The sequence below is a fragment of the Protopterus annectens genome, chromosome 12.part0, assembly GCF_019279795.1.
Source record: "Protopterus annectens isolate FY-2018-M chromosome 12.part0, PAN1.0, whole genome shotgun sequence".
NCBI classification, from domain to species: Eukaryota; Metazoa; Chordata; order Ceratodontiformes; family Protopteridae; genus Protopterus; species Protopterus annectens.
The window spans coordinates 3,606,780-3,634,682 of NC_056746.1; the positions used below are offsets into that span (position 1 = coordinate 3,606,780).

The 27,903-nt window shown below is 45.3% G+C and overlaps 1 protein-coding gene across 1 annotated transcript in view; it reads left to right on the top strand.

Moving 5' to 3' along the window:
- Window positions 1–27,903, top strand: part of LOC122817306 (serine/threonine-protein kinase SMG1-like) — a gene marked incomplete in the record, with an annotated part of 2,898,779 nt that overhangs the window by 1,282,186 nt on the left and 1,588,690 nt on the right. The window contains 1 exon segment of the mRNA XM_044090530.1: window positions 27,451–27,598. Within this exon segment, the coding sequence (XP_043946465.1) occupies window positions 27,451–27,598 (148 nt within the window).

Consider the following 27,903-nt stretch of genomic DNA (forward strand, 5'->3'; position numbering starts at 1 on the left):
ATCTGTTTGTGGTATTGCCGAAATTCAAAAAGTCACTCACAACCTGTTTACCTCCTCTTCCAAGTTTCCTGGTAACTCTAGACCTAAAAGATGCTTGACATCCCTATTCATCCAGACTCCAAACATTTTTAAGGTGGGGTGTGTGTGGGTCATGTTATCAAGTTCTCTACCGTACACTTTGGACTATGTACTGCACCAAGAATGTTCACAAAGTGCCTAGCCACGATTAGACCTCATTCCATGCTATAGGGAATCAATATTTTTCCACATTTAGATAACTTGGTTGCCTCTGTTGCCTTTAAAAAGGCGTCTGGAATCTGTCTGGTGAGGGTCGTCTTGCACAAACTGGGATTCCAAGAGAGCGTTCAAAAGTCTTTCTTGACTCCCTCACACATGATTATGTTTCTGGGATTTCAACTAGACACCTTAGTTCAAAAAGCTTTTCTTCCACAGGAAAAAAAAAATAGATCTTTATTTAGATCTATTTCTAAGGTATTCCACTCAGACTTCAGTTATTTTAAGCGTTACTGCAGGTTTTGAGTCTCATGACATCTGTGATTCTCATTGATACTGCTGGCAAGACTGCACATGAGAAAGACAGTGATGTCTCAAATCTCTCTGGTTCCAGCATCAACACACTTTATCTTTTCAGATCACAGTGCTGGGGTTCGTCAGAAGAGAAATCTTTTGATGGAGATAAGATGTTTAAATCCAGTTTTCCCCTTCTCCAAAACAGTCAGTTACCAGGCACTCTTTGGACTTTGCTTGGGAAGCAGTTTCAGGAGGAGTAAAAGTGCCAGGGGTGTGGACACCAAGAACAGGTGCTGACACACAAATATCAAGGAGATGCTTGCCCTGATCAAGTCCCTCAACTCTCTGAAATATCTTTGGTCCCCTGGGGACCTCTTCATGTGTTTACAGACAGTACCACAGTTTTGTGGTACATCATTAAATAAAGTGTACCTGCTCTGCAGATTAGCCATGTTCGCTTGGGATATAGCTTCACAGTGCGGTCTTAATCTACAAGAAGCCTGCATTTTCTTAGAACAAAATTGTGTGGCAGACAAGCTGAGAAGGACCAGGGCAGATCTTAATGAATGGAAACTAGATCAGAGAGTCTTCCAAGGTTTAATCCATCTGTGAGGAATTCCTGAAGAGTAGATATCTCTGCCCTCCTGTCTGAACAGTCATTTGGCAAAATCTGGTTCCAGGACTCCATGCATGAAGGCCTAAAAGACAGATGCCTTTTTTTTCTTTTCTTTGGGCAGGAATGTTCCTGTATGCCTTTCCACCCATTCCACTAATATCCAGGGTACTTCTGTGGACTCAGAAGAAATCCCCCAAGATCTTTGTGGTGACTCCCTTCTGGCCCCGGCAGCCATGGTTCTCTTGTGGAAATGGCCAGGAGCAATTAGCACAAGCTTCCTCATAGACTAGATCAACTCACACAAGACCAGTGATGTTAGATACACTCAAACATCATTCCATCTTCAATTGACTGCCTGAATGATAGTATTAATTCCTTTTAGGCACCTATTTTCTGAGGACATACTGCACATACAGAGGCAGAAAGTCTGCTACTAGAAAGTCGTATATTACCAAATGGAAAAAAATTTCTAATTGGTGCCAGAAACATAACCAGCACCCATTCAGGGCTCGTTCTCTGTTTTTTTCAGTATTTGTGTGAGTTACTATTCCCTAACCTTATTCTTCTGTCAAGGTTTATCAGCCGTTGCAGCATGTCTGCATGTGGATCCTCCTCTTTAAATGCAGTCTCATGTCAAAATGTTCTTAAAATGGGTTTTGTTTAAGAGGTGTCCTAGAAGACTAGTCACCCCTTCTTGGGGTCTTGGTTTTGAGTTAAAGAAGCTAACACTTGCTCCATTTGAACCAGAAAATCTGTCTTACTTGAGGTTCTTAACATGGAAAACAGTTTGACTGCTCTGACATCTTGAGTTGCAAGCTGTTACGGCGAGTCAACCCTATCTCATTTTCCACAAGGACAGGGTTTCTTTGAGAACTAATCTTTCTTTTTATGCCTAAAGTGGTATCCCGAGTTTACTTTAAGCCAAACTGTCCATTTTCCTGTACATAAAAACGAGAGGGAGAGGATACTCCATACCTTGTTTTGTTCGCAGAGAGCTCTGGTACTGTCTTGACAGAACTAGATCTTTTAGATCTTCGGATAAATTCAGTTCTTGTAAAGGTAAGAAAGGACAATCTGTGCCAAAATACACCATTTCCAAATGGTTGTCTAAGGCTATTATCTTTTATTATACTCACCATAACAAATCTCTTCCAGGTAGGTCAAGGGCACTCTACCAGTATTCTAGAAGCTACTACTTGGTCCTTTGTACATACATTTACCAAGCACTGTAAGCTTCATGTAGACCTAGAAAAGGAATCGAGCTTTGCTAGGGCCATTCTCCAGGGGCTCCTAGACCCTTCTTCCACTTACCAAATGCAGTCCACTATGGTAATCTACCCATATAGCTAAGTCTTCTGTGGCAGTGAAAAGTATGAAGAACATCATACATTTGTGTAAGTTCATCTTACTGTAACAGTAGATGATCGAATGACCGCTGCTGCATTAGCTGCTCCCTTCCTCCACCCTCCACCCTTTTTTGTTTTGGTTTTTATTCCAGGATGTGGACGTGTTTTTAGGTCCTAGCATCATCTTTTCAAGGCTCAACCTCCCTCTTTCTGCAGGCTTTGCGTCTAGACTTGTCTTATAGTCAGCTCAGCTGGAGCTGCTTGATAGTTTGGGTGCATGGAAGGTAAAGGAAGCTTTAGAAGCTGGCTGGCTCTTATGTCCTTGGCATGATATAACCCATATAAGTAGAGTTACTATAGCAGTGATTTGGACAGCTACTGTTACGGAAAGCTCAGCTTGCACAACTGTACTTTTTCATGCTGTGGTTGAACCCCCCCCCTTCCAGCATTATTCTGACATACACATATGAAAGGTATAGCCAGTCACTAGTACTATTGACATTTTTTTCTGCAGGAATTGATCAGATTGAAGTCCTTCTATTCATGTCTCTTTTCTGCACCTTCTAGAAAATGCTAAGTATTCAATTTGTGAACAGTTTTGAAGATTGTTTACAAGAGTAATCCCTAAGACACATAATGCATAAAGCCTCCCTTAATGTCATGTTTACTGAATTATGAACATTCCCTTGACTCCTACATTCTTTTCAGACCGTTAAATTTTAAAATAACTTATAAATTTGCAGGCAGCAAATAAGTTTCCTTGATCACTACAAATTATAATTATCTTGCAACTGACTTTTTACAAATGTGAATTAGTACTGTTTTGCATTGGAATTTTCTAAAATGAAGTAGCATGTTGCAGTATAAATTTCTGACTACAACTGAGACCTGAGTTTGACTAGTTGTTCAAGTAGTTGATGGAATTCACAGGTGCATGGTAGGCCCATGTGGGGGGCACAGCTGCGCACGCTGCCATTATCCCTCTGAGATGCGGAGTTTTTGAAGAGGAGTGGCTTAATAGTGGACTTTTGTTTCACAGAGCTACTGATGACTGATGGTGGGTGGCCTTCAGAAGATGTGTGCAAACATGCATTTCAGCAAATACATTCTAGGCACACATGAACTTCAAATGCACTGTTCTACATGCTAGGATTTTGAGAGCAGCAAGCACCTTCATGGCTGCCTGAAAGATCCTGCTGGCCTCCACCACCACCATCAGAGATGTCTTACAGGAGATAGAATCTTCAGAGTGGAGGAAAGAATGGGGAAGCACTTATCGAGGGAAAGCTGGATGGTCAACAGAAACTGGGGCAAAACAAGTCCCCCCCCCTTTCTGTAATTCATAGGTTCATAGTTTAGTACTAAGCTAACTGCCCTTGCGAGCAATTTTAAGCCTAGCCAAATGTTCACGTTTCACTGTTGCAGTCATTACATTTGGGTAATCTGCTGACAGGTTGCCCTCAGTCGGGCTGATTAACCAAGTCTTGGGTTCTGCGTTGGTTGCTGTCCTTTCTTCCATGACGTCAGGTCATCAGGGGTATAAAACATGCAGCCGACACCATTACATCAGTCTTTCTTGCCGCACGGTGCCAGAAGCAGTTCACAAGTGCCAGTCAGCCGACTCCTGAAATTTTCATATTCGAATTTCAGAACCGAAGTCTTCAAACTAAAGCAAAGTACCCCATTGGGGAAACTTTTTCTTTCTCCTTACCGATGTCACTCAAAGTTAATAATTGCATTACTTGTGGGAAGCAAATACCTCATAAGGATTTTCATTTATACTGTATTCCTTGCCTAGGCCCTGATCACAACATGCCTTGCTGTCGGTTTTGTGCTAGATTTAGCCAACGCACTGTTAAGCGTCTGTATATTTGCGCCTCCCCAAAATTCTCAGTTGGACTAATTCTGCACAAAAACTCATCACAAAAAAGCAAGGAAAGTGGATGCTCTATCCTTCAGCTGGAAAAACCCATCAGTCTATGCCTTTCCCCCTCTGCCTCTACTCTCCAAGGTCTTACTAAATGTAAAACCAGGAAAAAACAAAAATGATCCTAATTGCTCTGGACAGGCCTAGCCAGCACTGGTATCCGCTTCTAAGTAATATGTCACACCTTCCTCCATGGTACTTGCCTCAAATATCTCATCTACTGTCTCAGAACTATCAAATTCTGCACACTCAGCTCCAAACTCTGAATCTTGAAGAATGGCTAATCGACTAATTATTCAAACCACACATCTCAGTAAATCTGTGGTGGATGTCATTTTGGAAGCCAGAACGCTCAGTACTAGAAAATCTTATGCTGATAAATGGAAGAGATTCTGTGCTTGGAACCAAGCACAAGGAATAGACACAGCAAAGTCCAATATTCCTCAGATTTTGCGATACTTAACTGAGATGCTTGACAGGGGCCTATCTTTTTCTTCAATAAAAATCCATGCATCTGCCATCTCGGCTCATTACAACACAGAGCCTCCCCTCTTTTCTCATCCACTGCTTAAACAGTATCTTAGAGGGGCCAAAAATTTAAGGCCTCCCAGGAGAGCACCAACTCCTGCATGGGACCTCAATTTTGTGCTGGGAAAACTCACCCTGCCTCCTTTTGAACCAGCAGCAACTGCGGATATAAAATTTCTATTTGGAAAATAGCTTTTCTCTTGGCAGTCACTTAAGCAAGGAGGGTTTCAGAACTACAGGCTCTCATGGCAGTGGAGCCTTTCATTATATTTTACCCGGACAGGGTGTCCCTCAGGACCAATCATTCTTTTATGCCTAAGGTGGTATCCAGTGTGGCTCTTAAAGAGACCATTCACCTGCCAACATTTTACCCAAATCCGTAGAACAAGGGGGAGTGGATTCTGCATTCACTGAATGTACGCAGACAACTAAGATTTTACTTAAACAGGACCAGATCCCTAAGAAAGTCTGAGCAACTCCTGGTAGCATTTGCTGCAGGATCAGAGGGGAAGGCTACATCAAAGCAGACCATTTCTAAATGGATAAGCCAATGCATTTGTTTCTGCTTTTTGTACCATGGTAAACCTCTGCTCAAGGGGATCAGATCACATTCCACCAGGGCCGCCTCTACTTCAGCAGCTTTTCTCAGAGGGGTACCAACCAAAGACATTCTAGAAGCTGCTACTTGGAGCTCTGTTCATATCTTCCCAAAGCATTATCATTTACCTCTCTTCTCTAAATCCAGGGCAGGCTTTGCCACTGCAGTCCTGCAGGGCCTTATTGCTGCTCCTAATGCTGTGTAGTTCCAGCCTCCCATCCATAGCTTTGGGATTCTACCCAAATGTATTGACTGCAACAGTGAAACACGAAGAACATAGTACAGTTGTGTGCACTTACCATAAATGTAGATGTTCGAGTGTATTCATTGTTGCAGTCTGGGTTACACACCTGCCATCCTCCTTTCTATACCTTTTCTTTCCTTCACTATACTCATAAGCCTTTGTGGTGTATTTGCTTTTAGTCGAAGGTAAAGTTTGTTTCTAAAAGTGCATTTATGTATTTACAAGTGTATTTTTATATATATATATATATATATATATATATGCTCCCTATTTGGGGGGCACCTGACATCTGGGGCAAGAAAAACTGAATAAAATGGTGTCTGCTGCATGTTTTATACCCCTGACGACCTGACGTCATGGAAGAGGAGACAGCAACCGATGCAGGACCCAGGACTTAGTTATTCAGGCCGACTGAGGGCAACCTTCCAGCAGATTACCCAGATGTAATGACTGCAACAGTGGATACACTCTAACATCTAAATTTATGGTAAATGTACACAACTGTACTTTCTCCTCTTCAGAATGTCTTTTGAGTGTACACACCCAGTTATTTGAGACCTGATTTTGGTCATAAGTTCATAGGTAGGTACTAGGCTATCTGCCCAAGGGCATTTATAAGCCTAGCTGGAGTGTCGACTTTCGCCACCCCATTGATTAACTATTCCTTTATCAAGCAGTGCATTTTCTGTTACCCATCCACTCGTTAAGGTTTCTCTTGAAGAGTGTTAGTGAGGGGCTCTGCCTAATGTAGTTTGGTATTTTGTTCCAAGGCATGGGGAAGTCTCTGTGACAGGAATCTATCTCTCTAGCATGTTCTATTTATTATTGTGGCGAGGTTTATCTCACTAGAGCGCGTTGCTCACAGTAACTTGGATTTCTTTAGGTGGAGCTTGTCCATCAATTCTGAGTTGGACATGGCTTTGTAAGTCAGCAGAGATCACCTCCGAGTAAGCGATATGCTACCGAGTACAGCCAGAGTTTATTCATTCGGGCTGCATAGGACATGTGTTTGAGGCCAGTAATTCTCTTGGTGAGGTACTTTTGTTGTCTCTCCAGCTGTTGCAAGTGTCTTGAGGTACATCCCAAATGGGGCATTGTACTCTGATGGGTCTGATGAGTGACGAGTAGAGGGGCACTATAACCTCTTTATTTCTAGATGCGAACCCTTTAGTAATTAGATGGGCCATATAGAAGGTTGTCCTAACTACTCCGGCAATATGATTGTCAAAGGAGAGATTGCTATCTACTTGGGTCCCCAGATCTGTGATTACCTCTTCTGTATTAAGGGGGCTGCCACCTATGTGGTAATTCGTGGGTGTTTTGGTTTTCCCAAACGAGATGACAATACATTTTTTGCTATTTAGCTTGAGGCCATGACTTTGACACCAGGTGTCTGTCTCAGTAAGGCCCTTTTGGAGGATGTCCCTGTCACCCGGAGAGTCAGTTATGGCTCCCAGTTTGCAGTCATCAGCGAACTTAGCTAGCCATAGTCGTCCTGTGTTTGCTTGTACTTCTGAGAAGTATATGCCAAACAGTAGAGGTCCCAGGACTGAGCCTTGTGGGATACCACTTGTGACTGATTTAGAGTCGGACCTGGAGCCCGCTATTCTTACCGTGAGTTCTGTCTGTAAGCCAATTGACAAACCCATCTCATGACATAGGGGTTTATGTTTAGGCTGGTGAGTTTTTCTGTAATACCCGAGTGGGGAATGGTGTTGAAAGCCTTGGCGAGGTCAAGGTAGGCTGTGAGAACAACCTTTACCTCGTTTATGGCCTTGGTGACTGTCTCGAAGTCGACCAGGTTTAGTAGGCATGATCTGCCCTTAAAGCTGAACTGGGGTCAGGTCAAGTGTTTGGAGGTTCCCATTGTCTTTGTTAATGAGTTCCATGATGCGCTCCATAGCCTTGCAGACCAGGCTAGTCAGGCTTATGGGGCGATAGTTACCAGGGTCAGTTGTGACCCCTCCTTTGTGGAGTGGAATAACCGTTGCTGTGCACCATTCTATGGGCACGTAGCCTGTGGAGAGGCTGAGGTTGAACAGCGTGTTTAGGTGGGGGGTTTGTTCATTCTGTAGTTCGTGCAAGATGCAGCGTGGTTCGCCATCTGGCCCCATTGACACTGTGTTTTTTGGCTTTTGAAAGGGCTATTTTCACCTGTGCGTTTGTGATTTACGAGACGCTACACTAACTTTATCAACGTCTTCAAAAATGTTACCATTCCAGCTGATGATCTCATTTTACTGATTCAGATGTGTCTTCAGTCATGAGCCACACACTTGTGGCTGCTTCACCTCATCAGTACCAACTTTTTCCTTAATCACTTCAAAATTGTCCAAGTCATCTGTTTTTTCTCTCTTTTTATTTGGCATCATTTTGACAATTTCTTTTACCTCATTCATCATTGTCCTTTTTTGACAGTATTGGTTCTGTTCTGCTTTGATTTTATGCAGCTTGGAATGTTGTACCCTTACAGAAATGCCACCATGCCTCACAAATACTACAGTTCCATCCTGGATAATGTGACTCTTGGTTCTTTGCACTGTGCATGGTTTGCCGTTTTGTTAAGTTGCCTCACATTGCAAACCTTTCATTTGTGGTGCAAAGTCGATTCCATAGGGCTGTTTGCTTATCTTGATGCATATAGTGTTGGAATATCTTTTTGCTTAACTTGACGCATATAATGTTGGAATGCGCTTTCCCACTGCCGTACTGCTTGTTGTCTCGTAAAGCAGGCAACTTATTAAGCAAGGCAAAATGGAGATTTGAGTTATGACCATACATGCTGATATTGACTGCAGCCATAGATATGGTGCATCTTAATTTTTTTGCCAACATTCTCCATTCTGGTGCAATTTTCTAGTCTTTGTAGGAGTGCGTTGTTCCAAGGACTAGGATTATATATACTTTTGTAGTTTTAGTATTGAAATTCTTTGACATAACTGTAGTCGTTGTTGAATTCTTTGCCACTATCAGTGAATTGCTTCAGTGATGGCCTCCTTACCCAGCAATGAATGTATTTTTTTCTTTGCAATTTCTGAGAGACTGTTTGTGTTCATGAAACAAATTATTCAGTGTTATGAAGGTACAGAGCTTGAAGTTCATGTTCCTGTAAATCCACAGCATTGGTCTTGTACTGACTTTATCAAAAACAGATGGAATTTTTATAACTGGAATCAAGTCATGCTACCAGTAAAAGGGTTAAACACAATAGCTGCGTTTCAAGACCTTCAGAATTTATTTTTTTGAAATCCATGCTACACAGGCAGCACCACAGAGTTGTGCGCGCATATCCAAACTGCCAAAAAGCCACACATTCATTGCTGTAGAGATAGACTATGAAAAGGTGTAATAAAGGAAGTTAATTGAGTTGATGCTACTATAAATTTCTTCCACAACACAGATACTGTATAAGTCTCAAACAAGGGAAGTAATTGCAGACTTAACACTGCGTACACCATCCCTTACCTATGTAGAAAGCCCACAAGCTTGCTAGGTCATTCGTTCTGGCAGGACCCAAATGTCTGCAGGGACTGCCAGTGCAGTGAGATGAAGCCACCTGCTTCCCTCAGAAAGGGTAGCTAATTTCAGCTGCACACTTCCGTCATTCCCTAACTGTCCAGCAGACGTTTTTCGTGTTTCACTGTTGCAGTCATCTCACTTGGGTTATCCTGCCAGGGGTAGCCCTCAGTCGGCCTGAATACCAGAGGCTTAGTATTTCTACATCCGGTTGCTGTCGCTCCAGGACTGACTTCAGGTTGTCAGTGGTATAAAAACAGGCAGCCGGCGCCATTACATTAGTCTTTCTTGCCAAGGAGTCCGAAGCAGAAGCAGTTTTCACGAGTTCCATTCGGGCCGCTACCTGAGTTTTTCGTTTCCGAAATTGAAGTTTAAGTCTTCTAAAGCTAAGTACCCCATTGGGGATCTTTTTTTCTTGCTCTAACAGATGTCCGAAAAGATTAACAATAGTCTCACCTGTGGAAAATAAATACCACACCGAGATTTCTGTTCTTACTGTGTCACCTATTTAGGCCCAGACCATGACGTCTCTCTGACTGTTTTGTGCTTTGTTCAATGCCCGAACTATTCGTCGTCAGGCCCTAACTGTAGTTAAATAATTTCACTCTATCTCTGTATTCCGAAATGGCTTCGGTAAGCCATCAGACTACCAATCTTCCAAAAAAACATAAGGATAAAGCCAGACAGACCGCACAGGTCCAAAACTCCCGACGACGCTTCCGTTAAGCTAGTTGCCAGTTCGCTGGTACTCTGTGAGCTGCTTTCGCAGCCCCTAATGCCCGCATTGATGGATTCTCAGGCCACTACCGAGACCCATTTAGAGTCCGGGATGCCGTGAAACTCTTTGACTACGGAACCTGCAAATGTCTACCTTGGATGGGTTCGGAGCCGCTGTGCAGGCACTGGCTTCTGAGGAAGTTCTTCGCACTATTGATATTCAGTGCAAACAGACTACCTTCGCGTCTTCAGTTCTTTTTAAAACTACCGAGTTTCTAAGGCCCCCAGTATGAGCTACGCCTAAAAAAACTATGACCCAATCTCGCCGCCTGCTTCCTTGCCACAAACACAGATGCTTAAAATGGCAGAAGACATTATCATGCTGATTAGGGGAAGCCAGCCTTCCCCTGATAAGAGAGACTTGTTCCCAGAGCTTTATCTGACCAAGAGTCTGACGACTCTGAGGTTTCTGATTATGAAGACATGCACTTATCTGCTTATGAGGATTCAGATGCAAAGGAATCCATTCCTTCTGCCTCTCCTCCAGAAGATTTTTCTTTTGGTGAAACCCTACATACTTTGAGAGCACTTCCATTGGGAATGCCAAGATTGTCCTCGGTCCAAAAAGAGACTCAGGGAATTTTTAGATTTACCACAGCACAGATCCTTAGCTATCCCTCCTGTTCTGGATGTTGTGGATGATGTCTTCATGGAATCCAGTCTTACTCCTGATACTTTACCTCCTGCTCCCCGTAAACCTGACAGGTATTAGAGTCCCTGACTCGCACAAATTTCTTTTCAAGAATCCTACTACTGACCCAGAGGTCATCTCCCAAGGGCCTAAAGGAATAAAAGCAACCACAGCTAAGAATCCCACCCCCTTGGACAGGGATTCTCGAGCCATAGAGAGATGGGGTAAAAAATTATATACTTCTGCAACTCTTGCCATTAGAGCATTAAATTGTCAGTTCCACATGCTGAAATACCAGCAACATACCATGGAACTCATTAAACAAAAATGATCCATCTTCCCTGACTGCAGAAAATAAAGATTTACAGGAACCTATGCATTGTGCAAGCCAAATCAGTAAGCATACCCTGCAATGTGGATTTGATGCCCTAGAAACATCCTGCAGGGCAGCAGTCACAGGTTCTGTACTTAGAAGGCATGCTTGGCTTATGGAACAGACCTTGCCAGATCATGTGAAATCAAATTTATTGGACGCACCACTGAACAAAGACAATCTGTTTGGCACCAAAGCGGAAAAGGTTTTAAAAAAGATGGAAGAAAAAGCTAAGTCTGTGCGGACAGACTTTTTACAAGTTCAATCTCCAAGATTCAGTAGGCATTGCCCCTCAGAACATTGGTCCTTTCCAGGCCCTTCAAGGCCACCTCAGACTTAGACCTAGGGTAAACAGAACACCCCTCCCCCCTCCCGACAGCAGTCTTAAGGTATGCAGAGATCTAAGCAATGGAATACCTCCACTTCTAAACCAGGGAGTGCTAAGCCACCCCCTTATGGAAAGAAGTCACAATGACTCATCATCTCCTCCTCTCACCTCTTCCCATCTGCTTGTACCCCTAGGAGGAAAACTTGCCTCCCATGCAGAAAACTGGGCATGTTAAGTTGTCTATCTCGCCTTCATTCTTGCTGGATGGGTTCGGAGCCGACCTCGGCTCCGACTCGGCCACTCTAAAAGCTCGAGGGTTGGTTCCACCGGCTCGAGGCTCCTCTTATATCCCACAATGCTAGGCGTGAGTTACCTCAGATCTCGTTTGCCGCTACAGCGATCGAGGTGTGTTTTCTACCGGCTCCAGGTTAGTGAAAGTTAGATTAGTTTAAATTCTTTAGACTTAGGCTAACTTAGTGTATTTTTCTTCCCCATAGTGTAGTGGACTTATTTTCCCTTCTATCTTTTATTCAGCCCCTTTTTTTCCAAAGAACTTATAGTTCTTTCCCTAAGGCCTTCGGGCCCTTCCTCCCCTATCCTTAGGGTGTGTATGTGTTTGATTAGGGAGTTTTATTTAACTTACCTTTAGTTTAAATAATTTCCTTTGAACCCTATTAGTGTAATCTGTGTGTGTGTGTTTTCTGTGTGTGATTACACTTCGGTTCCTTGAATATGTCCAAGGAAACAAAGGTCTCAGGCTTCAAGAAGTGTGACTCGTGCTGTCAGAAAATGTCTCTGACAGACGGTCACACTTCTTGTGTGTATTGCCTGGGACCTTTACACCTGCAGGACTCTTGTGCTGTATGCCATGGCTTCAGCCCTAGAGTCCTGCAGGAGAAAAATAAACTCATTTTGAGGGGTTTAATCAAGCCTGAAGGTTCCCTTTGTGTCATCGGGAAACCTTCTAAGGCTTCTAAGACCTCGGCTCCAGCTTCAGAGTCGAGGCCTAAGGCTTCAAGCCTACTGCTTCATCGGCTCGGCTGGAGCAGATGAGTCTTTGACTGCAGTATCCGTGGTTTCCTCGGCTCCGGCCGGAGCCGAGGCATTAGAGATTCCTGGGTCGGCTCCGATCAGACCATCGGAGCCGACATCTAGAAAGAGATCGAGGTCACCGTCCCTTGGCTCCGTTCATTTGGCTCCAGCGTCTCCCCTGCTGTCTGAACGGAGCCATAGATCTCACTCCTCCAGGTCATCGAGGCTCTCGGATCACGACCTCCAGAGGGTAGTGAGTAGACTTTTGAAGTCCGAGGCACTGGCCCAAATGCTCCAGAGTCCGACTCATCAGTCAATGCCTCAACTTGTGCCAATAAATATTCCTCCTCCGACTCCTTTGAGCTCGGAGCCGGGGCGCTTCGGGACCGAGACTGTGGTAGCGTCGGAGCCGATACATTTGTCTTCGGCTCCGTCGTCGGCTCCGATTTCTTCTTTTTTTGAAGAATCTCGGCGCCGGGCTTCCCTCGTCTGCTCCGAGGGGGTGAGTGGCATTGGACCCTTGTCCGACCCCCCTCTCCCTCTCGGTGCTTCGGCGCTGGTGAGTTCGGCTCCGACATCGGCCTCGGAGCCATCTCTGTCGGTGCCGAGGGAGGTTCTCAGCTTCTCGGAGCGGGGACCTCTGGCTCTGCCTGACGGGGGTGCATTCGAGGTCATGCGGAGTGTGTTGGAACCTTGTTCGACTCCACAGTCGGCTCCGTCCGCCTCCCCCGGTGCCTTTGGTTATGTCGACTCACTCCCTCATCCCAGACCGCAGAGAGCCAGCTCCTCAAGAATCCCCTGTGGGGATCTCATCCTCTTCAGAGGCCTCTCCTGAATTGGCAGGGGAGCCTCCTAGGAAGAGAAAGTGTAAGAGGAAGCACATAGACTCACCTGAGTCTGTCACCTCTGACACAGATTTAGAGGATTCGAGGGTTCCCCGTTCCCCTTCTGAAGATGTCTCTTTTGCAGACATTCTAGAGATCCTGAAACAGAGGGAAATTGGCCAGCCCTTAACCCTTCGGAGGATGAATCTGTGTATCTTGAGGCGTTTGGCTCTCGCCCTTCCACCTCCTGGGTGTCCCCCCCCTTTGATCCCCTCATGCAGGTGGTTGCAAAGAAGGCCTGGACGGCTCCTGATTCAGTGGACCCTACCCCAGGAGACCCTCCAAATTTATAACAGCACCAACTGACAAGCAATTTCTCACAAAAGGTGTTTCTGTGGATGCTATGGTGGTAGCTGCTGCCAGCAAGAAGGAACTAGCTGATCCTTCAGTGCCTGTTCATCCCCCTAACAAAGAATCTAGGTCTATGGACAGATGGAAGCGGATGTTCTCGTCAGCGACCTTTGCTATGCGTTCGCTGAACTACCTATGCCATTTTACTCGTCTTCAAAGAGACTTGATCAAAGAAGCGAGTGACATGTTGAAGGATCCTACAGCTGCAGGTTTTCAAGACAAGATGAACACTCAGCTGGCTACCCTGAACTCCATAGCTAACTCCTCCATGCGCCTCCTTTCTTATGCGGCTGATGGAGCGAGCAGGGCCGCAGGGACAGGTGTGGCCTTACGCAGGCATGCCTGGATGCGGCTATGCAACTTTGCGGACCCCTTTAAAACGTCTTTCACTAATTCCCCGTTTGATGGATCATCTCTCTTTGGTCCTCAAGTGAAAGAGACCTTGACTAGGTGCGAGACAAATGGCAAGACTCTTTCTGCCGTCGGAGTCCGTTTTTCTACTCCTTCTAGGCCTTACCCCAAAGGCCAGAAAAGTGGAAAAATGTGGTTCCGCAAACAATCTCAAGGGACTTCGCCTGACGCACAAAGTCGGTTCCCCGCCAGAGGCAGAGGGGGGAACAACAATGGTAGACATCGCCCTAGAGGCAGGGGGGGGTCCGCAGAACCAGGGCAATCGGGAAGTCTTCTCTGATGAGCCTTTTCAGCATCCCTGAGGTGTTGCCCGACTGCCCACCTTCGGAGGCAGTCGGGGGAAGATTGTCACTGTACCCAGAAGCCTGGCTATCCCTGACTCAAGACAAATGGGTACAGTCCATCATTTCCGAAGGCTATTCCATCCCCTTCGTTCGCATTCCAAACCAATCAAAAAAATCCCTTCCAGATGTTCCACCCGCTCAAAGGGATCTTGCAGCTTTGGAAATTTCAAAGCTGCTTGCAAAAAGAGCAATTCAGCCAGTTCCAGCAGACCAGCAAGGATCCGGAATCTACTCCAGGTTCTTTTTAGTTCCAAAGAAAACAGGGGACTGGAGACCAATTTTGGATCTCAGTATCTTGAACAAGTCAGTCAAGAAAACAAGATTTCGGATGGTCACGCTGCAGTCCATCCTTCCCCTTTTGGGAAAGGGAAACTGGATGTGCTCTGTAGACCTTCAGGATGCGTACTATCACATAAAAATGAACAGACGCTCCAGAAGATTCCTCCGCTTCAGGCTGGGAACCAGTCATTTTCAATTCAGGGCCCTGCCCTTTGGTCTCACCACTGCCCCGGTGTTTACCAAATGCATGGCAGTGGTAGCTTCTCACCTGAGGCGTCAAGGATTCCAGGTGTTTCCATATTTGGACGACTGGCTCCTCACAGCTCCCACCAAGCATCTTCTCCTAATGGCCAGAGACTACACCTTTCGCATTTGTCAAAAGTTAGGCATTTCAATAAATTGCGAAAAGTCTGTTTTGTCGCCTTGTCGTACTATTACCTTCATAGGCAAATCTAGACACAGTCAACATGTCTGCGAGACTAACAGACCAGAGAATAGCAGACATACACAAACTGGTCTCACTCCTCTTCAGCAGCAACAGAGTCAAAGCCAGGTTAGTTCTAAAAGTGTTGGGGATTATGGCGGCTGCCATCCCTCTACTTCCATTAGCCAGGTTCCACATGAGAATCCTTCAATGGATGCTCTTCACACAATGGTCATACCAGCAACTTCCGATGTCCCACACCATTATGATTACGCAAGCATGCAAGGAATCATCTTCTGTGGTGGATTTCTTCCCTCAGCTCTTCCTGGGAAGACCTTTGTTCCTTCCTCCGGTTGCTACTCTGACAACGGACGCCTCCCTGATCGGGTGGGGGCATTATCAGGGCAGAACTGTCCAGGGCACATGGCAACCAGGCGAATGCCACTTGCATATAAATGTTCTAGAGATGAGAGCAGTGCTTTTAGCGTTGGAAGCCCTTCAAGACTCTCTTCCCTTGGGAGCGATAGCAATCCAGACGGACAATATGTTTGTAGTGTGGTATATCAACAAACAAGGCGGAACCAGGTCCTACCCCCTGTGTCGAGAAGCACTCAGACTATGGCAATGGGCGATTTCTTCTCAGCGGTTTCTGATAGCAACGCACATCCCCGGGAAGTCCAATCAAATCGCGGACAAGTTGAGCAGAGCTATCCTCATGCCTCACGAGTGGTCTCTGAAAGACTCTGTTGTGAGAGAAATTTTTCTCAAGTGGGGTCAGCCTTGCTGTGACCTTTTTGCTACTCCCCAAAACAGCAAGTGCAGAGATTTTTTCACCCTATTCCCTCTACCAGGTCAGCCCAGCAGAGACGCTCTAGTCCAAGTTTGGCCCGGGGACTTCTGTATGCATTTCCTCCCTTCCCACTAATCTCTCAAGTGATACAGAAAGCTATCGCTCAGAAGGCCTCGTTGATCCTCATTGCTCCTTACTGGCCTCGACAGGTTTGGTTCCCCTTTCTACATCAATTTCTGTTGGGCGACCTTGGCATCTGGACCTAGTTCCAGATCTTTTGATCCATCAGTCGGGTCAGTTTCATCGCTCCCTTCCCTCTCTGAACCTCACTGCTTGGTTCCTCCAATTCCAACCTTAGCCAGGCTTCCTCAAATATCTCACTCTGTCCGAGATATTTTGATAGCTTCCCATAAATCTTCCACTAGAAAGATTTATTTGAGTAAGTGGAAGCGTTTAGCCTATTGGGCTCAAGGAAGGGACATAGATCCCTTCACTGCTTCCATCCAAATGGTCCTTGATTTTCTAGCTGAACTCTTCCATGCAGGTTCATCTCCTTCTACTCTTAAAGTTCAATTGGCAGCTATTTCTAACTTTCATGTGGGCATTTCAGAGTCTGCCATCATGTCCCACAAGCTTTGCAAAGCCTTTTTGAAGGGAGTTTTTCTACTCAGACCTCCAATAAGAAATCCTCCTCCTCCTTGGGACCTAAATTTAGTTCTCAGTTCTTTGATTCTCTCCCCTTTCGAACCTGCAGCCTCCTGTTCTTTAAAATTGCTATCATGGAAGACTCTTTTTCTGGTAGCTATTACTTCAGCTAGAAGAGTTTCAGAACTTCATGCACTCAGCTGTCGACCTCCTTATCTGTTGTTCCATAAGGACAGGGTATCTTTACGAACCAACCCGTCTTTTTTACCCAAGATAGCCTCAGCGTCTAACCTAAATCAAAGCATTGACCTCCCTGTGTTTTTTCCAGAATATTCTAATAGGTCTGAACAAAAATTGCATTGGCTAGATGTTCATCGTCAGTTAAGGTACTATTTGGATAGAACCAAACAATTCAGAAAATCTGACCAGCTGTTTGTCTCTTATGCAGAAGGCAGAAAGGGACTTTCAGTTTCAAAGGTATCATTATCCAGATGGCTAACATCTCTAATTTCCCTTGTTTATGAAATTAGACACCAAAAGCTGCCTAACAAACCTAAAGCCCATTCTACCAGAGCTTTGGCTACTTCTATAGCCTTCCAAGACAGACTGCCTATTGACACCATTTGTGCAGCGGCTACTTGGGCTACTCCTCACACTTTCATCTCTCATTATAAGTTGGATTTAGCTTCTAGGCATAGAGCTAACTTTGGTTCCACTGTTCTCAAGAGTCTGTTCCGTTAGGCCACCGGGACAAGGTGCTAGGACGTGGTCCCATCCAGCAAGAATGAAGGCGAGATAGACAACTTAACATATAGAAGTTATGTTCTTACCATAACGTTCCATGTTAGTTGTCTTCTTCTCGCTTCTTCTTCGGCCCCACCTCCTTCCCCTGGCCTGGACAGACCTAGAGGAGTTTGATTGTGACCTCTCTTTCTACCACCTCTTTATTTTAGGTATATGCTGCTGTGCATATTTTCCTGGATCAGGATGTAGGTCACCCTTCTCTTCTCCCTGGTTTATAGAGGTGGACTTTGTTTATAGTTATTCTATTACTATTATAGCTGGGCCTAGCTTACAAATGAGATCTGAGGTAACTCACGCCTAGCATTGTGGGATATAAGGGGAGCCTCGAGCCGGTGGAACCAACTCTCGAGCTTTTAGAGTGGCCGAGTCGGAGCCGAGGTCGGCTCCGAACCCATCCAGCAAGAAGAAGGCGAGAAGAAGACAACTAACATGGAACGTTATGGTAAGAACATAACTTCTATTTCCATCACCAATGATCGATGGGTTCTCAGTGTCCCAGGGGTAGAAATTTTATTTCTACAAAATGCCAACCCCAAAGGGATTCCCAGATCTTTCTCCAAACCAGTTGTTAGAGGCACAAAACCAAGTTCATTCCCTGTGCTCCATGAGGGCAATTCAGCTTGTTCCTACAGATCAGATAGGCCAAGGTTTCTCTTCCAGACTTTATGGTATCCAGAAAAGAGGGCACCTGGCACCCAATCTTAGATCTATCTATTCTAAACACCTTCCTGGTGGTACCAAAATTCAAAATGCTCACACTGCAGCAGCTTCTCCCTATGCTATCCAAAGATGCCTGGTTAGCCACTCTAGACCTCTGAGTCCTATCTGCATAATCCCTATCAGAGATTCTTGCAGAAAATGTCTACTTTTCAGTGCAGGATCTATGCATTATCAGTTCTCTGCATTTCCCTTTGGCTTATCCGCTGCTGCCAGAGTTTTCACAAAATGTCTGGCTCCAGCCATTGCTCTTTCCAGTCAAAGAAATATTCAAATTTACCCTTACTTGGACAACTGTCTGATTCAGGCAGATAGCCAGGAAAAGCTGTTGCAGCACCTGACATTTATAAAGGAACTACTTACCTCACTGGGGTACACTGTCAATGAAAAGAAATCCAAACTAGTCCCCAGTTAAATTAGTATTCCTGGGAGCACGCCTGGACAAAGCATCCCAGATGGCATTTCTTCCTCCAGAAAAACAAGCCTATCTGACAGGCTACTTCTCTCTACTGGCCACCAGAACCCAGTTATCAACAAGGAAAATCCTGCAAGCTCTAGGTTTCATGGCCTCCTGCATTCTACTAATTCCATATGCTAGACTGCATATGAGGAAACTTCAGTGGTACTTAAGTCTTTGGTGTCAACATTCTCAGGACCTGGAAACTGTTATACCTATGATACCTTGTCTAAGGAAAGATTTTCTTTGGTGGGCAGCAGCATGCAACCACAACAAGGGACTTCCCTTTTCACAATCCCATGCCGCCCAGAACCTAACCACAGACACATCAGACTATGCCTGGGGTGCTCACCAGGATGGCAGGTGCATTCAGGGCCACTGGGGCTCAAACCAAATTCATCAACACACCAAAAAGAGAGGCCAGCTGTTCAGCACACTCTGACTGCTTTCATATCCCTGCTGTCACCGGAGCCTTTAATAATCAAAACCGACAACACCACAGTAATTTGATACATCAACAAGCAGGGGGGAACCCACTCTTCCCCACTATGCAGGCTAGCCATGACCCTTTGGAACACTGCCTCAGTGGTGCATATTCATCTGCAAGCTCATTTCCTGCCAGGCAACCAAAACACACTGGCAGACAACTTTAGCAGAAATCTCCTAGACCCACACGAGTGGCAATTAAACCACAACACCTTCAGTCTTGTGACCCAAAAATGGGGTACCCCGAAGGTGGACCTATATGCCTCCACCTACAGCCACCAGCTCAGTAAATTCTGCACCAGGGAACCTCACAGCAAGACCTGGAAAGTGGATGCCCTATCCTTCCAGTGAGCAAACCTCTCAATCTGTGCATTTCCCCCCTAACTCTTCTTACCAGAATATTACTCAAAATAAGGGAGGAAAGACCAAGGGCAATCCTAATTGCCCCAGACTGGCCACGCCAACACTGGTACCCACTACTGCGCAGTCTGTCCCCATTGCCTGCATGGCACCTTCCCCAGATTCCAACTCTCCTGACTCAGCAGGAGGGAGAGTTCTTGCATCCACAGTTGCAGACCCTGAACCTAGCAGCCTGGCTTATTCCTCAACTTCTCTCACAGTGGCCAGCGGCCAGCCTAGGTAAACAGGTTCTGGATGTCATACGTGAAGCCAGATGACCCAGTACAAGAAAATCCTATCCTGACAAGTGGAAAAGGTATTGTACCTGGAGCCAGACTAAAGGAGCTGACCCAGAGCAGCCCTCCTTGCCTCTCATCCTGGATTTCCTAGCAGAACTACTCTACAGGGGGCCTATCCATTCTCTTCCATTAAAATCCATGCCTCTACAATCTCTGCACATTACAGCACTGAGCCACCTCTCTTCTCACACCCGCTCATCAATCATTTCCTGAGTGGCTAACAATGCAAGTCCACCAAGAAGAGCCCCTACCCTTCCTTGGGACTTTAACTTTGTGTTGGAACAGCTCATGCTCCCCCACTGAGCCTGCAGCTTCAGCAGAGTTGAAATTCCTTTCTTGGAAAACAGCCTTGCTTCTGGCCATCACTTCAGCTAGAAGTGTGTCTAAGCTACAAGCACTTGTGGCTGTGGAACCTTTCATCATTTTTCATGCTGACAGGATCTCCCTCAGGACTAACTCAACTTTCAGGCCTAAAGTGATGTCCAGTGTGGCTCTCAACCATTCTATTCATTTGCCCACCTTTTTTCGTAAACCTCAAAATAAGGGGGAAAGGATCCTGCACTCTTTAGATGTGTGCTGACAGCTAAGATTCTACCTGGATAGGACTTATCCCTTTAGGAAAGCTGACCAGTTACTAGTCAGCTTTGCACCTGGAGCAGAGGGCAAAGCCATATCAAAACAAACCATATCCAAATGGATAGCACACTCCATCCAATTCTTAGAAACACCATGGGAAACCCCCCCACATGGGGTCAGAACGCATTCTACCAGGGCAACTTCAACCTCTACAGCCTTTCTCAGAGGGTTCCCTACCAGGGACATCCTGGAAGTTGCAACATGGAGTTCTGTTAATACCTTCACCAAGCATTACCACCTACCTATCTTTTCAAAATCCAGGGCAGGCTTTGCAACCGTAGTCCTGCAGGGCCTACTAGCCAGCCCCAACTATTCTTGACTGCCTCCACCAGTTCCTCAGCTTTGGGAGTCAACCCAAGTTTGATGACTGCAACAGTGAAACACGACAAACATAGTACAGTTGTGTACACTTAACATAAATGTAGATCGAGTGTATTCACTGTTGCAGTCCTGGTTTCCCACCCTCCAGCCCCCTTGTCTCTCTCTCTCTTTCTCTCCCTTACAGGGCTATTGGTATTTACTTTCTACTGGTGGTGTTACTCCACCATAACTTAGCTCCTTTTTGGGGGCTCCTGACATTTGGGGCAAGAAAAACTGATTTAATGGCGTCGGATGCTTGTTTTTATACCACTGATGACCTGACATCAGTCCTGGAGCGACAGCAGCCAATGCAGAAATACTAAGCCTCTGGTATTCGGGCCGACTGAGGGCTACCCCTGGCAGGATAACCCAAGTGTGATGACTGCAACAGTGAGTACACTCTATCATCTACATTTATGGCAAGTGTACACAGCTGTATTTTATGCTGCTGGTCAGGCTAGGGTTCTCAGGGTTTACATAAGCGTTCTCTATAAGCAAAAGGACTAGAGTGATGACTTGGTTTTGTCATGTAGAGAACACAGAGGAGGTAAGATCTGTGTGATGTCCTTCTATTCATATGTTGCAGTATTCTTTACATGAGGGAGTTGCTTTTCCAAGGCATCGGCCAGTACATCAAAGTCTTTCACTACCATAGTGTGTGCAGTACGTCTTGACGTAGGCTACTATTGGATGTAGGCTATAAGAGATGTACATGCGCACCATCCTCAGATGATCTTTGCCGACAGTCATACCGCCAGTCCCGGACATCACTCTGCAGCTGGAATTCTTTTCTCCTATAAAGATAACTGCCCCATTGGGGACTCCTTTGTCTTTTGCTACTGCTTTATTTTGATTGAGGTTAATGTCATCCAGGAAAGGGGAAGTGTGACTGTAGAAGAAAAATTCCACACAAGGATGGGCATTCCCAGTGCCCTTTCTGTCTGGTCCCACCACGACTATTAAAAATTGTTCAGTTTGTCGATCTTTTGTGCCCAAGACCCTCCATAGTCAGCTGTCATCCCTCGCTATCTACTTGGAAAATCAGTGGCTTACGCTCTTTGCTAGAAGCACAGTCGAAGATTCCTCAGACCCAGCGACCGAGCCTATTGAGCATAAGACCAAAAAACCTAAGCCTGAAGCAGTAGCTGCGCGCCTCTATACAGACATCTCTCCCAAAGCATATGAAATCTTGGAGACGCTCACCATCGCAGATCCAGATTTACAGGCTGAGCCCATTTTCCAGGCCACTTTGGAACCAGATGTAGGTACATCCAGAGAGACCTCACTGATAACTGCTCTCTATGTCCTGGGGGAACCTAGGCTCATCGTGTTAGAAGGCCCTAGAGGAGTAATTGTAGTGAAAGATGATGTTGAGTTGATCTGGTCGAATGTAGGCCTATGTCCAGCCCTTCTTCCTTGCATCAAATGAATATTCCAGGAAAGAAAAAGAAATCTAAACATTCCTCTCCCCCTCCAAACTCTTAGGAGGAGTGGCAGAATTTCACAAAAAAACCTCTTCAAGGCCCTCATGGCTCTAAAAACCTCCCTCAGGTCAGCCAGTATCACCTCTTGTCTTATCTTCCCTCAGAAAAGGACCACTTCAGAGGAGTATTCCTCATCTGATGAGGACAGTGATTCACTGGCTTACTCCTCCCAAATCCCTTCACCCTTGGACTATGCTTCCACTGAGGACGAGTCAAATGGGACAAAATCCCCTATGGAGGGAGATTCCTTTGGGGAGATCATTTTAAAATGGGACCGCTCACAAATGTCTGAGGTCCAAAAACGATATGACCTCCTTCAAGTACAGTCCCCTAGTCCTTCTGCAATTCCTCCTGTTCCACCTTTTTTGGATGCTTTTGCCTCCATGTCTACACACCCTGACTCTCAACCTCTGGCTCTGAAAAATCCAGACAGGTATTAAAGTGCCCCAGGATTGCAGTTTCCTTTTCAAGGTCCCTGTATGATTTCAGTAGCCTCTGATAAGGCCTCCAGGTCACTTCCCTCTGCTTCCCATCTGATAAAGATAGCAGACAGATGCAGAGGCTGTGTAAGAAAATTTATACCTCAATTGCCTTAGTTTTCAGAGCCCTGAACTACAAGACCCACATGACTAAGTACAGTATGGAACTCATGTCACAGATCTCCAAGATAGTGTCAGAAATGTCAGACTGAGAACAAAGCCTTGGCATCCTCATATTGCTGCATCCTCTCAGGTAGCCAGACATTCAATCAAATGCAGCTGTGATGCAGTAGAGGCCACTTCACAAGCTGCAGGTTTTTCCTCTGCCCTAAGAAGCGTTGCTTGTTTAAGGCTTCAGCCCCTCCCTGAGGACATAAAGGTGAAGCTTACGAATGCCACCCTGGACAACACTTCTATTTTCAAACCCTCGGCCGAACTGTTCAAATCCCTGCAAGAAAAGTGCAAGGAACTAAGACCTTAAACATATATTGGTCTCACCTGTGCCTAAATTCCACAGGAACTACCCTGGGAAACTGGTCTTTGTAAGCAGGCAATCCCAGACCCTCCACCCCGAAAGGGTTCAAGAAAACTCACCAGTTTTACTCCTTCCTCTCCTCTCCAGTTGGCTAAGCATCCCTTTCCTGATGAGACCGGCTCTTCCTCACAACTCCTCAGACAGTCTTGGCACCCCTCCCATCATCCTGTGCCTTACCCTATCCCATCCAACCTGGGAATCTCTCGAGCCTCAGCATCATAAAGAATGGATACTTCATGGTATGGCACACAGTACTTACTTTCAGGGGTATCCCTCAACCTCCAAAAGAAGAACACCCGTTATCCCCCCAGTTCTTCAAAACTTGCCAGAGCAGGGCACAATCCAGCTCATGTCCTCAGCTCAAAAAAGAAAAGGCTTGTAGTCATGCTTGTTCCTGGTTCCCAAGACCTTGGAGACCCATCCTAGATCTCTGCTGTCTGAAAGTTCTCTCCTTCAAAATGCTAACTCTTCAAACCCTTTTACCCTCATCCTCCTTCAGGCCTTCATAAAATCCATCGACATTCAAGGATGCTTATCTCCATATCCCCATTCATCCCGGATACAGGAAATTGCTATGTTTTTCTGTGGACTGCTGGCATTTTCAATTCTCTGCCTTGCCTTTTGGACTTTCTACTGCCCAAGAGTCTTCACAAAATGCCTAGCTCCTGTGGTCGCCTTCTGCAGAACTCAAGGCATTCAGATCTTCCCCTACCTAGACTACGTTCTGATTCAAGCCAAATTCCAAGAGGAACTGAACAAAAGCCTCCACTCAGTCATTGTCATTTTCCAAAGTCTGTGATTCACTTTCAACGGCCCCATCTCAAGACCATGTCTTTCTGGGGTGCGGATTTCAAACCAACAAGATGATGGTGTGTCACCCCCCCCCCCCCCCAGGCCCACATGATTTCTCTTTTTCTCAGAGATCCTCCCCCTCAATCTGCTGTCTGGGAGACAGTTTCTATGAATCTTGAGATTGATGGCCTCTGCCATCCCTATGCTTCCTCTGGCAAGGCTACACATGAGATTCCAATGGCTTCTGAAATTACTGTGGTCTCAGCATGCCCACCCACTGGAATTTGAAATCCCACTTCTACCCTGCCTCAAGGAGGAATTCCAGTGATAAGACAACTGTCCATAAATCCAGGACTTGCTATTCATCCACTTCCCCCGACTTTAGATCTGTACAGAGATGCATTGGATACAGATTGGGGGAGCAGTTTTGGACACTCACAGTTCAAGGTCAGTGAACATCCTCTCCGAGGAAGGACCACATAAATGTAAGGGAAATGAAGGCACTGATTCTTGCCCTGCAGTCCTCCCAACCGCTTCTGAGGCTGGGAAGGTTGTGTATCCACACGGACAATATCACTGTTCTGTGGTAAATTAAAAAAGTGGGGGGGGGGCAAGATCCACCTACCTCCTTGGAAGACTACCCTTACAGGCTTGGGATCTGTCCTGTGTACTAGAAATATCTCTTCAGGCGGTTTACATCCCTTCCAATCAGAACTCTGTAGCAGACCCACTGAGCCGATCTAGAACACAGGCCCATGAATGGATGCTTCAGAGATGTGTTCCTGGACATTGTCCACTAGTGGGGTATTTCACAAATAGACTTGTTTGCCTCCCCTCTGAACAATTTCCAAAATTTTGTCAGAGAACCACATCCTTAAGCATGGGAAGTGGATGCCATATCAGTCTGTTGGAAGGGGAAATTCCTGTATGCATATCCTCCCCTACCACTCTTTCTGAAAATCCTGCTGAAAATTAAATGGGACAAACCAAAAATCTTGCTGGTGACTCCCTTTTGGCCAAGACTGCACTGGTTCCCCCTTCTACATCTAGCCAAGGGCAGTCATCACAAGTTTACCTCACAAAGTGGACTTGCACAGAAAAAGGGCTCACTCATCCACTCACAATTAGAAACTCTCCATCTGACACTGTGGGTGATGAAGCTGTGTGATCCCTTTTAGACATGTTTATTTTGAGGACATGGTTGAAGTCCTGCAGGAGGCCAGGAAACCCAATACAAGAATATCTTACCTTTCCAAATGGAAGAAGATTTTCCCTTTGGTGTCTTGCTAGAAACCTGGACCCACTTGTATTGGATCCCCCTATGGCTCTGTCATATCTGTGTGAATTGCTTAATGCAGGCTTAGCTTATTCTTCTTAAAAGCACATTTGTTAGCTATCTCTGCTTTTCTGCTGCTTTCCCTTCCTCTAGCTTCTAGATTTGTGGCCAAACAATTCCTTAAAGGCATCCTCCACATTAGACTCTCCCAGGAGACCTGTCGCTCCCCCCTCAGATCTTAACTTTGTGCTAAAGAAAACTGACTTGAGGGCTTTTGCGGCCAGCCTCTTCTAGTTCCCTCAAACACTGCACCTGGAAAACTGTTCTTCTGTTGGCCATCACCTCTGCTAGGCGGGTATTAGAAATACAAGCCCTTATGGCTTTTCCTCCTTTCTTGTCCTTCCACAAAGACAGGGTTTCCCTTTGCAGGAACCCTTCCTTCATGCCAGAGTAGTTAATGATTTGTTTTTAAACCAGGCCATTCACCCTCCCCTACCTTTTTCCTCTCTCACCCAAACAATGAGAGGATTCTACATGCACTTGATGTACACAGACAACTCAGGTTTTATCTGCACAAAACCAAACCTTTTAGAAAAATCAGACTGTCATTCTACCACAGGACTCTGGGGTTCCCTGTGACCAAACAGACCAGGGATTGGGAGGGTGACCTAATGGTTAAGGTGTTTGCCTTACAAACACAAGGTGCAAAGTTTGAGTCTCACAAGGGATAATTGGCTAGGCTTAAAATGTCTTGCAAGGGCAGTTAGCTTAGTACTAATCTATGAACCTACTCTCCAACTGGATCTCCAAATCCATTTCATTTTGCTATGCCCACCATGGTAAAGCCCTTCCTGCCTCAGTCAAAGCTCACTCTGCAAGGGCAGTGTCTTCCCTGGGGGCATTCTTCAAAGAGATGGACACTAATACCGTCCTAGAAGCAGCTATTTTGACAGCTGTCCACACCTTCACGAAACATGAGCTGGATTCTGTCTTCAGATCCAGGGCAGGGTTTGTCAGGGCCATTCTCCATGGGTTCCTGGAAAGTTCCCATGCCACCTCCACCCCTTTCTGCATGAGCTTTTGTATTCTCCCTCATGTAGAGAATACTGCAGCAGATGAATAGGACGTAGATTAGTTGTGTAAGAACTTACCATAACGATAGATGCCCTTCTCTTCTCTGTTGCAGTACGCTGTCCCTCCCTCCTCCCACACTTCCTTGTGTTCTTGGATGCATTGATCCTCTTTCTCTTGGACTCTGCTTGGGGCCTCAGTTCTGAGGGTGGTGCATGTGTACGTCTCTTTTATGGCCTATATCCGATGGCCTACGTCAGACATATACTGCTCACCATATGGTAGTAAAAGACTTCGATATACTTGCAGACATTGGGGATCACCTTGGCAGGCAACTTCTTCATGTAAAGAATACTGCAACAGAGAGGGACATCTGTCTTTATTAAGTTCGTACGCAAATAATTCTCCCGCCACCCAATTGACTGCTAAGGTGGAAAACTCCAGTTAGTGAAGTGCAGATCCAGGAGAGATTTCACTCTTCTGGTAGACCAAATTCTTCTGCAGAAAGATGCCGTTGAGTTGGACTTAAAATGCCTACTTTGTGGCCTTTATGTAGTTACCTAAGTGCACATGTTGATAAAATCTCAGCTGAAAGTCAACAGGGAAGTCTACCTGTTCACTATGAAGTTAGAAGTTTTCACTTCTGATGGCTTGAATCCCATTTCACTTTTCCTTCTGCAGTTTTCTGGTGACAGGAAGTAAAAGAAAAATGGACTCCTGTATTTATTCCCCGGTAATAGTTTGAGGGTAGGCATACTGTGGGGTTTGGGCACATCTGAGAATTGTTTGAATACTACTAACAGGATGCCATCTTTCAAATGCATTTTGCAGTTCAGGACCTGCTGGGTGATGCGTTCTACAAGTAGCTTTCAGTTTTTCTCTCTATGCTGGTAGAAGTTGTCATAGATTTGAAGCTTATGGTGGTATGAGATGGTTTCTTGAGTTGTTAAATATGAAAGACATTTAATTTTGTCTTTATTTTGTAGCATGGTGGTAGGACTTAAATGGATTGAGGACAACACTGTGATTTTTATCTGGAAGTTGAAGGATTTAATTCTCACAAGTGATTATTTTCCTTAGATACAAAGAAGCTTCTCCCAAGCCTTCTAAGCCCAGATCCCAAAGAGCTTCAGAAGTCTGTTGAAGTTCAGCTGTTGAGGAGCTCTTTATGTTTTTCTTCTGCTGTTAACCATCCTGAGCAAGAACAAAAGCTGCAGTCCCTTACTGAGTAAGCCTTGTTTTCATGAACTTTAGTTTTGTATATAAATGTAAGTTTAAACCATTTAAGCACAATGAACATCACAATGTGATATAAATCTAATGATTTTCTGAAGTGATATTCAAGAAATGCTCTGAAGAATGAAATGTGAACATAACATAGCTTTTTTTTTTTTTGTATTTCACAGCAGCAACAGTTTGCTATGTGGCAAGTCTCCCTCTTCATATGATTTTAGTCTAACTGTCATTTTGTTGTAAATGTAACAAAGGTTTTCAACCATGCCATTTAACATAGGCATTTTTACATACAGTATA